Source organism: Durio zibethinus, chromosome 11 (genome assembly GCF_047325235.1).
Source record: "Durio zibethinus cultivar Kanyao isolate XHJ-2024 chromosome 11, ASM4732523v1, whole genome shotgun sequence".
Lineage (NCBI taxonomy): Eukaryota > Viridiplantae > Streptophyta > Magnoliopsida > Malvales > Malvaceae > Durio > Durio zibethinus.
The window spans coordinates 27,355,772-27,370,193 of record NC_143172.1 but is presented as its reverse complement, the minus strand read 5'-3'; the positions used below and the strand labels follow the sequence as shown (position 1 = coordinate 27,370,193).

The 14,422-nt window shown below is 31.7% G+C and overlaps 1 protein-coding gene and 1 pseudogene across 1 annotated transcript; both read right to left on the bottom strand.

Annotated features, from left to right (window-relative positions):
• Positions 1 to 5,231: 5,231 nt before the first annotated feature.
• On the bottom strand, positions 5,232 to 6,536 carry LOC111291046 (ethylene-responsive transcription factor ERF039 pseudogene; annotated as a pseudogene).
• Positions 6,537 to 12,813: 6,277 nt separating this feature from the next.
• LOC111291148 (gibberellin 20-oxidase-like protein) lies at positions 12,814 to 14,169 on the bottom strand. Its single transcript, XM_022882768.2, has 2 exons — positions 13,792 to 14,169; positions 12,814 to 13,586 (listed from the first exon to the last, which is right to left on the bottom strand). The coding sequence occupies exons 1-2, from the start codon at positions 14,154 to 14,156 to the stop codon at positions 12,989 to 12,991; spliced, it is 963 nt and encodes a 320-aa protein (XP_022738503.2). The 5' UTR covers positions 14,157 to 14,169; the 3' UTR covers positions 12,814 to 12,988.
• Between the last annotated feature and the right edge of the window lie 253 nt (positions 14,170 to 14,422).

Genomic DNA, 14,422 nt, shown 5'->3' with positions numbered 1-14,422 from the left:
TATGCAAATTCTACTAACTTGCATAATTCATTACAAATTAAAATTTAGAAATAGTATTGGATTATCATTTGGTTATGCTCTTGCCTATGCATAAATTGAATTTTTAACTTCTCATTTTTCTCACAAAAATATCAATATCGCATTAGGCATCAATTTTGTTTTTTTCTTTAATTATAATTGAAATTCAAAATTCGAACCCTCAATTTTAAAATATATTTCAATATCATTAAATTAAAAGTTCTTTGCTCGTTAGTCATCACAATTGTTATTTAACAAAGGTTTTCGCTAAATTTGATAATTTACAATATAATATGATAAAACAATACAAATATGATATAAAAATAATATATAAAAATAACATAATTTAAAATTTTAATAATAATTATATATAAATTTAATAAAATCAAAAAAATATTTTATATTTTATATTAATACGATTTATAATATATAATTTTTATATAAAATAAAATATAAATATAAAATTTAATAATTTATATGATAAAAATGTATGAATTATTAGATTTAAATTTCCCACACAAGAAGGCATTTATAACATATCCAAAAAATCCATCAAAATCCCCGAACAACAAGACCAAAATTAACCTCTCACCGCCATATTATTGTTACAAACTCTTTGAACACCAAAAATCTCAAGCCTAACCTCCCAAGCAGATCTTTTGGGGTTAAACAAAAGGCCCATTTATCCTATGCTAGGGAGGCCCAGCCAGCGTATTTCACCTGTCAAGAACAACCGTCAACTGGAAAGGCCGAGCATCAGTAGCTAGCCATTGATCAACAAAAAACACGGTCTGGGTGCAAGCCTTGCGAGGACCCATGTCTAGCGCTCTAAAACCCAAACAGAGCAGCCTAATGAATAACCTAGACAGAGTTGCACTGATCTTCGAGTTTGTCCCTGCTTTGATGATTCAATTCTATCTTCATATTGAAAGTGTGTGTAATCACAATCATTTTGCATTGGAAAATAAAATCATTATTACGAATGACATCAAATACTTATCATACATAATAATTTATTTATTATATAAAAATTATCATAAATTTTAAAATTATTATATCTATCAATTCGGTCAATAAAATTAATACTCTTAATCATTTAATCAATCTACATTCAACTATCATGGCAACATAAGTAAGAGTTGACATCCAAACTCTCACTATAACACAAGCTAATACCTCGTTAAAAAAGGACCTATCCGATATTTTTACTAATATTTCATTAAGGCACAATTTCATAATAACGCAACTGATTTTATTAAGAATTATTAAATAAATTTATGTTTATTTAAAATTATTAAATACAATCCACGTAAATTTTTTTCAAATTTCATGTAACCATCAATTGTTAATTATCCTAATTATGTCATTAATTTATTTTTATATAAAAAACAAAAAGAAATCCAAACATGTAAAAATTAAACATCCTTTCTCGTGAAGCTTTTCTTATATTCTCTTTTTACTTTCTTTCTCATCAAAATTTTAAACATTTTTATTGATTTAAACATTAAAACACATCTTGAAAAATCAATTCTGCATTCTTTAACCATACTTTATTGCTAGAAATTCAAAATTTCTTCCACTGAATTTCCAGACAGCATCCCTTTAACAATACGTCCAAAAACACTATCAACAAAAATAATTACTTCGAACCGAAAACTACGTTGATAATGATTTATAAAATAACAAGGGTTTCAACTCTCAAACCCAAACAATCAAGGTTCATGATGCCCCTTTCTCCGACTCGGATTACAAATGGCGACTAAAAGCAAGTGTCACATACTCTTGACAGTTATCATGGTGTGTTGGTAGAATAAGAACATAATCATTTGGAAAAAAATCCATCAAACCCCTGATAATCTCATTTTTGCAATCATGAAAGCTTTCAATCAGCCCAACCTTCCTCCTTGATTTGACCTCAACAAGGACAATAATCCATAAACAAAAATTACTTCACAATAATCAAAATCACAAACCATTGAACAAATAAATGTTGTACGTCAGCATGAGACATTATTGACCTCATTGCTCAATTCTATAAGTTATTGTAACCCTCATTTATTACCAGCTTTTGCCGAAGGGTTTCGATTGACATGGGCATGAGGCATGAGTGACCTCAGCTCCATTCCCATAAAATTATATGAAGCCTCTCGCCAGATTTTCATGGCCCAAGCATTAAATGCAGTTCTCTGGCAGATTTTGTTTGCATGCATCGGCTCGTCAGAGGCCTCAAATTTGCTGGTGGCTATGGAGGGATGTCCTTTGGGACATATTTAGAGTTGGGAACAAATCGAGTCCGAACGTTGGGTCTTCTTCTGGTATTAACCAAAGGACCAAAACAAGTCCAATATTAATTGACATGGTGCGGGAGATTGCTAAGCTTTCATTGCCACGTTAAGGGTTATTTTATTTACATACGATGATTCGTATATATTTATTACATAAAATATTAAAATTTATATTTTTATATTATATTTTATATATAAATTATATATTATAAATTGTATTGATATAAAATATATTTTTTAATTTTATTAAATTTATATATAATTATTATTAAAATTTTAAATCTTATTATTTTTATATTCTTTTCATATTATATTCATACAATATCATTATTTTATATTTTAGATTAATAAATCTATTTGTCAGTCCATTTTGTATCCTCTCTCCTTTTCATAATTTCAAGGGGGGTTTGCTCTTCTATGGAGTTTTAAATTGAAGAATTAGTTAGATGTTCAAGTATTATTTGTAAAATTTTGATTTAGTAACTATATATGTAATTTTGAATTCATTGATTAATTTATTTTTATTTGTACTTAACAATTTCGATTATTAAAAATAAAAATTTAACACTTTATTAATAAATCACATGAGTATTGATAATTTTAATTATCAAATAAAAGAGTTTAAAAATATCAAATATTACCATTGTATTCTTAATTTTTGTTTACATTTATTAGGTTTTATTTATATTAATGTAATAATATATAAGTTAGTAGTTATTAAGTCAGTTTAATGCTAATGTATGGTATTTCCTTTCTTTCGTATATTGTATCTGGTTTTGACTTTCTATATAAAATTTTAAAGTCAAACATAGTTCATAAATTTTAAGTTTGAATTTAAATTTCCAATTACCATTGATTTGAAAACGAAGAAAAAAATGGGTAATTATAATTAAAAATTCAGCTTCATATGTGTATACTAAGAAAGCTTGATATATAAAAACAAGTTAAGAAATAAGTGTTTTAACAGCTGATTTCTTCGGAAGATGTCACTTTCTTGTGGGATGATGCAAGCTTGTACACAAGGAAAACAGAGTGCATGAGACAATCAAATTAGTTTCCTATATATGTAGATATTTTTCTTGTATGTTACAAAAAAAATTTCTTGTATTTGAATCCATTCAAGATATATATTTATGAAAAATTTAAAGGAAGATTGCAGAATATATAGTGCATAACTATGAAACACGAACAATTTTGAATTCTTGACATACTTTTATCGAATTTTTATTTAAGATTGACACTTGCGAAATGTCAAAATACGTGTAAAATTTAATTAGAGATACAATAAAGAGAAAGAAAAAAGTAATTTTCAATCTGAATAATGATACCATATGTCTTTCATTGTTTTGTCTACCATCAAGTTTTTTTTTTTTTTTTTTAAGATAAATATCTTTTAAAAATTAATCTAATATCTATCATATATTTTTAATTAATGATTATAATATATAAACAAAATTTTTTTATTACCGTGTCTTGTCATATCTATATCTTTATTTTTTAAAAATTATTATATTTTTATATTTATATCGTATTCATATTACATGTCCGTATTTGAATATGATGCATAATCTTATTATTTTATTCCTTTCCTTGAATCCATATATACCAATGAAATCTGCCAATACCATTAACCAAGAAGAATTTATATATATATACATATATATATATATATATTTGAAACTATTAAAGATTAAATTTTGATTTTTACCAATAGATTACACAATTGTCACAGCTGACCACATGAGCTTATTTAATCCACCTTATAATTAATATAACAAAGTAGAATTATAACTGAAATTACTCTGCAGGTATGTGTGTGTGTTTTTTTCCCCAATTATGACAATTTAACCTTTTTTTTTTTCAGGAGGAATTAATTAAAGCACAAAAGATCTAGGAATGAAATTCAAAAAGCAAATATACTCAACAATTGGCCCTTTATTTGGAAGACAACCCAGATGAAAAAGAAACAAGAAGAAAAATGAATTAAAAAAGAAAGAAAAGCAAAAAAGAGGAAAAGAATCAAGGCATCAAAAGCATACAAGTATATATCTGATCTCTCACAACAAGATGCAAAGAATTTGATGCACTTGTCTGACTCAGACCAACTTGAGAGGCAGAGGATAGGTAGACCTTTAATTAGCAGCACTCTCTTTGCCTAATCTGAATCTCCCTGTAAACACAAAGCACATGCATCACATTCTCTTTTACCATCCTTGCATTCAAGCTGGATTATTTTATATATAATCTTATCTATTCAGACACTTATGGCAAGCCAGATCCTACTCAATCCTAAGGTAAAATTCATTGCCATTAATTCACCAACAGATCAGACCAATATTAATGATTCATGTTGCTGTCAATGTTTTTCTTTTTTTAATAAAACAGTCAAATAAAAAAAATCTAAGAATTCTTATAGATGCTGTAAATTATCCACCAAATTGTTCAATCAGAGAATGATAGTGACAAATTTGCTTGCATTTAGTGTTGTACTCAGTTGTCAAACATTGGATTGCTGTGGTCCTTTAGGCCGCCTAGGTCGATGGCTATATTTAAAGGTTGATAATAATTGGACTAAAAAGTAAATAGAGATGGAGACAAGAAAGTCGCCTGTGCGGTTAGCCAGTCTGTATGGCTGTAATCACTTGTCGCTTTCTTTATCCTTGTCAAATTGAGCTTTATTGTCCAGATGGAAAAGACGTGAATTCCATGTAGTTTATTTATCAAGATCATGTCTTGTTGTTGTAGGCTAAATTATTAAGCCCGAATCCTCCTTTAGATAAAGGCCGGATTTGACTCTTGTCTTTATGAAATACTAGCACAAAGAAATGAAGATTTAGTTTGCTTTAGCCAATTAGAACTATTGAGGAAAGCATAAAGAAGAAGGCTTGACTGGAATTTCTAACATGTTTCTATTCCAAGTCATTGCTGTTTTATTTCATGCAGTATTTCAATTATCAAGATCGTTCTGAGAGAGAATTAAGCTGAAACAATATCTGAAGATACTATAGATCACGTTACGAAAAAAATTTTCATCTTTCTTCTGAAATGGACTTGTAAAATATGTAGTATTAATTAGTGTGATGCCCTATGTTTAGAGTAATCACATATGTTAATAACAGCTTGATTTGGCCAACAGAGAACTTTCCCCCGCCCTGAAAAGAGATTCTTTGAACTGGCACCTCTGTCTGTCAATCATGAGGTATTTATTTTGGAAGTTTCATTGCAATATCAAATCTAGGGCCAGATGCACTGGAATCCGTTGGACACTGAACAAAAGGAAATCTTCAGATTACACTTTTATTCCATTAGTACGCAGAATTAATACACGTATGTTTCTGGAGTATGGATCAAGGTCTTTATACAGGTAAAGTTGGTCAAGGAAGATATCCATAGCCCCAATTCTTGAAACAAACCACGGGCTGGAGATCACAATTTCACGACCCGAATGGTTTCTCCTGAGGACTATATCCGCTATTTATCCCAGTGCATTGTTTCCTCGAATTGGAATTCAGTGTCAATTCCTGCTTGTTGCCAGCAGGAACTGTAACCAAATCGATGACTTGCATTTGCTTCCACGGAGAGATCAGGAAGATCAAACCACATACTCTGATCAGTATTCACTGATTGAGAAGATGGGGAACCCTGAGTTTGGGATGACGTTGTGTTGGAGCTCGGGGAATGAGGAACTGGCATCGCATCCTGACTTGGCTCCCCCTTAACTTCGAAGCTTTCTTGTTGATCAATCATGGCATAGGCTGCCTTATTAGCAGCTTCTTGAATGTCTCTACGAGAAGAGGTAGCAGGCCTAGGAAGTTCATGAGCTGACTCAGGGAAATTCAGGTAAGCCGAGCTACCTTTTATTGCTATCGAGGCTACATCATGGGCTCGAGCTGCCATTTCTGCTGTCGGGAATGTTCCAAGCCAAATTCTTGATTTCTTCCTTGGCTCGCGTATTTCAGATACCCATTTTCCCCAGCTTCGCATCCTGACACCACGATAAGTTGGGTGCCTATAGGCTTTGCCTTTCTTATAACTCTGCTGATCACTCCCATTGCCTTCCATCAATAACCCTTTTGTTCGATTTGATCTTTTCTTCCTCAGAGATTGCTTTATGTAGTTCAAATCCATAAATCTAAACTGAAGAAGGGGACGCAAAGGTGGTGGTCGAGCAAGAATCTGAAGGAGAAAAATTAAGCTTGAACCAGACTTGAACAATATAACGACTGTCTTCTGTGATTAAGAGCTATTGAATTTTTGTACTAGTTGGAGCAAGGCAATGAACAAAACTGGGAGAGTCCGCGTGCTTTTAATACACTTCAATGGGCCCTTGAAGGTAAAAAGAATACGATATATAAAGTAGAAGACACCGGCCAAATTTCAGTCAAAGGAGCCACTCAGTACAATCCCTGAATTTTGCTTCAGCCCTCTTGGCTACTTTGACATCTTCTGGATTATATAGAATGGAAACCTACGAAGAAAATCAAGAAATCTCAATTTCACTAAGCATAATTCAATTTCTGACAGTCAAATGCGAAAAAGAAATAGAATTTCAAACTTTACCCATTATTGACATCAGATAAGTCATATGGCTTTCTTTTCCTGTTTATTATTACATGTATACAAGGGACTAAAAACCAAATGGGCCCGTTGAAACCATGCATTTCACATGGTTAGCTCACTTTTGGGGGTCCGATTTCTTTAATCTGTTATCCCCACTTGCAAAAACCAAAGCCACAAAAACCTATTCTGATTTTAAAGAATTTGTTTCCATGGCAAATCTTTAACTTTCATCAACCGTCCCCGTTCCAAATAAGTTGGTGGTGGTGGTGGTGGTGGTGGAGTTAATGGAGTAACGAAGAAAAATCTTTTTCGCATCTTTGTACCCCTTGTACTCTAGGATGGCGATGTTAAGCCCCGCTAAACGTAAGGGGTGATTTGTCACTGTCTAGAATTTTGCAATCGTTGAATTTTGGGTGTGACCCTTTCCTATCTGTGCTTTTGGACTGTCTTTTTCGTTCAAGCAGGACAAGTTCTGGCAATCATACCATATGTACTAGTAATAATTATGGTATCGAACAGGAACACGACGTAATTAATTTACCACTGGAATCTTAGCTATTATGTGAATGAATTCATAAGAAAAAAAAAAACAAAAATAATAAATCTAAGTTTTGATATAGTATTAAATATTTGAGCTTAAAATCAATAATTGGTAATAAGTTAAAAACTAATTTTGAAGATGAAAGACGTGAGATATATAACATACACCACTCAACATTGTTGATGCCATGGACAGTTTTCTTTTAGATAACTGTAGATAATGTTCCTTTTTCTAATGAAAATGTAATGGGCTCACCTTGTGTTTTATTTATAATTTATCTATGAAAACTGTGGTCCTCTGACAAGTTGTCCATGCTGGCCACAGAAGCCTAAATTTTTTGGTTGCTGCTACAAATTTGAAAACCCCGTTTTGGAGGCTAGCAATGCATATACTACACACACTCTTTTTGATTTGTTTATTCCCTATATAAGAATATTCTAGTTGAAAGAAAGCCATTGAAAGACTGTTGAAGATCTCACATACAAAATGTTGACATTCATTAAAAGCGCAATAACCCGCCATTGCCCCACTTCTTTTGTTTCTGCATGCAGGCACCAGGCAGCAGCAACTTCACAAATTTCATGGGCCTAAAGGTGTAGAGCCCATTGCACTTATTCCCCGAATCCTGACCCAATCCTAGAGGGTTGCACTACGTCTTCATTTGCTCACCTTATTTTCGTGTTATTTCATTTCTACTCATAAACAAATTGAGTTGAATTATAAAACAAAATGTTTGAGTTGTCCTTGAGGGCAGCTCAATGATTTATTATTTGTCATTCCAATTTGAAAGTTGTAAATATGAATTTTGAGTAAAAGAGGGTCAATTCTCATTAAGTAAATCCAAAATTATATGCACTAAAAACAATCAAAGTTTGAGTTAATCGACTGATTAAAACAACTTCGTTTGAAAACTTGAAACTTATAATTGAGTTTGAGGATCATGTTTTGCGGTATGGGTCTAAATGTTCTACTTGTTGATTCAATTCAACTTCATTACGTCTTCAAGAAAACAGCACCAAAAGCTTAGGATTTCATTTTGGAAGTTTGAATTTTGAGATGGATGAGACGGAATTCATGAGATAGAAAGGACTGTCTCGCATTGTGTAACCTAATATTATTACATGCATAAAAATTTTGAAGTGGGATGACTTGGCTGCATGATAGGCCAAGGCCGTGTACTTGTATCCACCAGAGTTTGGCTTAGGCTTGGTAATAACTAATATATTGGTCGGTGATATCGTCGTATGCATTGATGATATCTTCTTTTTTTTTTCAAATGCAGCAATTCATGTATAGTTACCTGATAAGTTTCAGTTAATTGTGTAGCAGTATGAAATAATGCTGTCAGAAATCGTACATTAATGTTCCTTGACGTCGGTGTTCAAAGTCTGATGGTGACTGTGGCATAGCAAAAGCAAACCATTGCAACTTTCCTGAAACTCTCTGCTCAGATCAAAAGGGAAACGTAAGAAATCAAGAGCGAAATAACGGTCGAAAGAGGATTCATCCCATGGTGAAATAGGTTCATAAGACAAATAATAGAACCGATCACCAAGCGGTTTATTTCTATGTTCATTCTTGTATAAGAGTCCAGAGTATATGGGAAAGCAGATGGCTCCATGCTTTAGAAATGCGTCTAAGTTTTCCTCAAGCTACGGAACACATCTACTTTCAGGCTATCGGCTAATTCATCAAAGCTTGTCTTGTTGATGCTCTTGTTCTTCACTTGCTGTTGAATTCATCAATCTTTCTGATAAAAGAGATTTTAACAGAAAAGATAAACTAATTGATTGTCTCATTGGAAGAGATGATTTTATCAAGGACAAAAATCAACTAGCTAAGGATGGCACAACGAAAAGAATTATATATTGCCCAACGAATCTAAAGCTTAACTTGGTTGATTTTATATAATCAGATAACATTCTTAAATTTGAATTCGAATTTCAGTACATAAAACCCTTATTCTATCTTAAATTATATTTTTTTTATAAAAAAAATAATTAAATTAAAGTAGGACAAAATCATATATAAAATAGTTCAGACTGATGATTATTCTAATAATTAAGATTTGTTTTTGAAAAAATTGCAATACCAAACTTTATTAGTATTTTTTAAAATAAATCCAATAATTAAGATCTAAATATTAATGATATTGTACAATCTTTTTTTTGAAAACTAAATTTCCATCTATTCCTTCAAAAAAAAAATCCTTCTATTCTATATATAATTAAGCCTTTATCATGCAAATGATTTTTTTAAAATTTTTTATAATGTATATTTTCCTTTATAATAGTAAACATTATCTAAAAAAAAATTAATTTTTTAAATTTATCATGAATTAAAAAGAGTATGATATTCTTGTCTAGCTAAGACTTCAAGGTAGGCATATGGCAAATAATAATTGAACATATCAGCCCCAATTTAGACCAGCTGGATGGGCTTTTTACAAGAATAGATAAACATGCTCCGGAACTGATATATACAGCCCGTTAAGCCCCTATGTATATTTATATATTTGCAGTCAATCTTCAATCAACCAATCTAGATTTAAAAAATCTAGATTTTACTTTTTTTTTTAATTTAATAAAATGTAAAAACAAAGAAACAAAAGTACCGGAGTCTTCTACTGCGATTTCCCAGATTCAACATGCCCTGCAACATTGGATAACCTATTAATATATGCCATAAATTGCTCCAGGGGCTAGCTAGCTGACAGGAAATTTGAGGTGTAATTCGACCTATGTGGGGCTTTAGCAGCCCCCCCAAAGGTGCACCATTGAGGTTAGCTGTCAATGGCCTGATCCCAATTATTTAACATTTGATTCTTCCATCGGTTATGGAATAAATGATTAAGTAAGCTTTGTGTTTGTGGCCTTGCATGTTCATCAAAAATCATTGCTCAACACTCGTTTCTGTTTCTTATGAGCACACAGAATTCTGCCAACTTAGAAGCTTAGCCTTTGCGTCTTCATTCTCCCTTTACATTATGAAAGAAGACTTCTATAATAAAATGGTATAAACTACCCCCAATTTTTGTGTGTGGATAAATTGTAATTTTATTTATCCGTAAATAATATAATTTTGCTATAATATTGTCACACCCTGAATCGAGCATAACACAATCGTATTATCTTAAAAAAAATTTTAAAGTAATACGAAGCCTCATTTTTTAAATATTCTAAAATTCTTTAATAAAATAATTTATCAAGCAAAATTTATATCTTTAATCCAACTAATAATACATCGTTATATATCCAAATATAAACCATATAAAATACAAAACTGCCTCTTAAAATCTCATTGGCTAATATATTCTCCGACGATTAAGTAATCTTACCTATTTCATCTTTTAGCTTTACACAAGACTAATCAAACTTATTACTTAATCATCTGTAAAGAAAAAGTAAAAAGGGAATGAGCAAACCACAGCCCAGTAAGTATAGGCTCACACACCTTACCAGATCAAGCATCGTTTTCTTACATATCATATAGATTATTCAAAACATTCATTAAATCATAATATCAAAACATTTCAAGATCATCATTTTGTTAAATATTTCATAAATTCATAAATCAATGTCAAAATATGTCACTTCATAAATCATTGTAAAATATGCTTTCATTCAAATATCATAGGCAAACCAAATCATGGATCAATCATTAAAATCATCATAAATCATCATTATCATTTTTTTATCGTTAGCTACGGTCACTACTATAACCCGTGACATTAGTCGTATCGATAATTTCATTCTCATGATCATTGCTAACTATTATAACCCGTTAGCCAGGGCTTACGCTAACTACTATTACCCGTTAGCCAGGGTCGTATGATCATGTCTTTGTTAACTACTATTACCCGTTAGCCTGGGTCGTAGAACTAGTTCTGGTGTTGATGATTTCACTTCTCAGGGATATAAAAACGTAGCTATCATAAAATCATTCTTTAACATAAATCATTTTCTCATTTCATTCATAAGCATGATCCATCATTTATATAGAGAAACACAAAATAATCATATGCTTGATCCTATTTTCATATATCGAAAATAAAGAAATAAAACATTATTTCATTTAGAAACACATATATATATTCATAGATTCGAAAATAAGTAAAGTGTGTGAGATTCTACTTACCTCCATTCGATTCCACCACTTAGTTTTTCCCCTCAAAATAATTAATGGCCTATCCAAGATCATTTCAATAGATCAGAATTTAATCAACCCTTTTTGAGACTATTTATACAAAAATCAACTAAGTTACACAAAGGGTTAACTTAACTAATTAATACTAGCAGCCTGACCTCTTTTCATTAAAACAATCATATCTCAATATATCCAAATCGAAATTATGATCTCTTTAATGCATTAGAAATTAGACTTGACAAGCTTTCTAACCATATATGGTCCATCTCGTGATTCTTTGTGGATTAATTATAACAATTTTTGATATCCACATCATATGCTGCTGCCAGACAGCCTGTATACCTTTTCATAAAAATTACGTATTTATTCATAGGTAACTCCAAATTCAATTTCGCTTATTTCATTGGAAAGTAGACTCAATGAGCTTTCCAAAAATATATGGCTTAATCTATAAATCCTTGTATACAAATTAAGAAGAATTTCGTAATTCAACCCTGATGCTGTTGTCTTACAGCCTGTATATCCTTAAGTTAAAATTAGACAACTCTTCATAAAAAACTCGGATTTGACTTTTGTTTGTTTCATTAGAAACTAGATTCAACATGCTTTCCAATGATATATAATAATCACAGCAATAATCTATCCATTAATGCAAAATTATATTTTAATTCATTATTACAAATCATAACATCTCATCCAAAAATAGAATTTTTCCTTCAATCTTTAAAAACTCAAATCCTTACTTTCAACCTTCAAACTCCATTCAATAATCATCAATAAATCTTAAGAAAATGAAATAAACAAAATCCAGTAATTTACGCAACTAGATCATCAAGATTAATGAAGGATTTCTTGATTTTTCTTGGTTTTTCTCTCAAAACTTCAACTCCAAATAATAACAATCAACTTGATATTTCTTTTCAAATAAAAAGAGGGCATGTACTAACCTTTAAGGGATTAACTTGATTGTAGCCTCTGATTGTGAATCTCTAACTTGATTTTTTATATTCTCTAACCCTAAGAAAAATGACAAAAAATAACTCTATTTTTTTTCTGTTTCACAATAATTAGGTTTTCTTTAATCTAATATTTTAACAATTTTTCTTTTACTAAATAATGTCTTAATAAACTGATGAGCTTTAGTATTAGTCTAGCCCAATTATTATTTGGACTGGAGTATTACAAATACAATCATCAAACAATATCTATGCTAGAATAGCAGTATTAAGATTCACAATGCAAATCATATAATCAAGCCTTGAGGGCAACAAATCCCATTTTTTTTCAAAAGAAAAAGGAAATGCAAACAGGTGGTTTTCCAATCTTAAACACACGTCTCATTCAAATTAAACTCAAATGCTATTCTTTATTCACAACATGTCTTTGCTTTTCAACAAAGCATTAACTTTCTTTAATGCGATTAATTTTTACAAACCGTCTAGGTTCCTGCAAAGTCTTTCACAGTGAATCTAACCTTCTCAAACCTGCCTTTGTCACTGAATTGTCTAAATTTCAAATAATCTGCGCAAACAAATGGCTTATAGATCCTCGAACTATTTTCTCCCACAACTTCTTTAGGTGCAAATATCACTTTTTCATCTTCGAAGCACCAAAAGAAAGCCAAAGAAAAGCGATTAACATTTCTCTTTAAAACAACTCTATGTTCTGATGACCTTAACTTCCCATTGCTCCATGCATGCATTAGGTCCCCAATGTTCACAACAAGTGTGTCTTCACAAGGGTTTATGTCCATCCACTTCCCTTCCTTTGATCTCACTTGAAGTCCCCCAATGTCATCTTGATAAACAATTGTTACACAGCTCATGTCTGTGTGCATGCCTAGCCCTTCAACTTCTTGTTCTTTCATTAAGATCTTGGGGGGAGTGTAGTTGCCTATTCTCAAATAACCATGACAGTTGCTGAATTCAGACTCAACAAATTTCCTATCAAAATCGTCTCCCAAGTTTTTCAGTACAGCTTCTACTATCGCCTTTGATAGCTTGGTCATCATTGTCCCATATTCATTCAATATCTCACTAGCAACAGAATGAGCAATAAAACATAAATGAAATTCCAGAACAAGGTCATTCAAACAGTCAAATTAAAACAAAATAACCAGTGAATATTATTCTGTCAGTTATAACTCTAATTGCCACATTGATAAACGAAAAGCGCATTTGTCAGTTTTACCACCTAGTGATCAAAGAAATGCTATTACAACAGAGTTCATTTAGTTCTTACCTGAACTCCGAATTTGGCTGGTCGAAAAGAACATCCACTGAACTTTGTGCAGAAGCTAAGAAATCTGGTCCAGACACTCGAAGACTCTCATAGAAAGGGGAAGCAATGAAATGAGGGGTGTAGGTTTTTAAGGATGAAGTTGGACCGAGCTTGAGTTTGTACTCATTAGGGAGACTAAAAAGATGATTTGAAAGGGAATACAGCTTCCTAAAAAGATCTTTGGGGATTCCATGATTGGTTATGCGGAAGAAGCCCCATTCTCTGCAGGCTAGATAGAGGGAGGAGAGGGAGGAGAGGGAGGATGCACTCAAAGGTTGGGAGATGTCAAATACAGGAAGTTCTACAGAAGTCTTGGATTCAGGCATTATTTTATCTCGACATATGAAAATGGGTTAGTTTGTTCAGTTGGGTTGAGGTCTTATAGACAGCTAATTGCCTAGAGATAGAAATATACATTCAAATGCATATGACAGATGTATTTACAATATTCAATGCCAAGATTCTAGGTCCTACTCCTACTTGACACCATATTTATTTAATGGAAACAACCCAGCCTTAGTCCTCGATAAAAGCTCAAGTCTACAGTTGAAATCATCTCACTCCCTTGGCTTTGATCATTTGTACCTAAAAT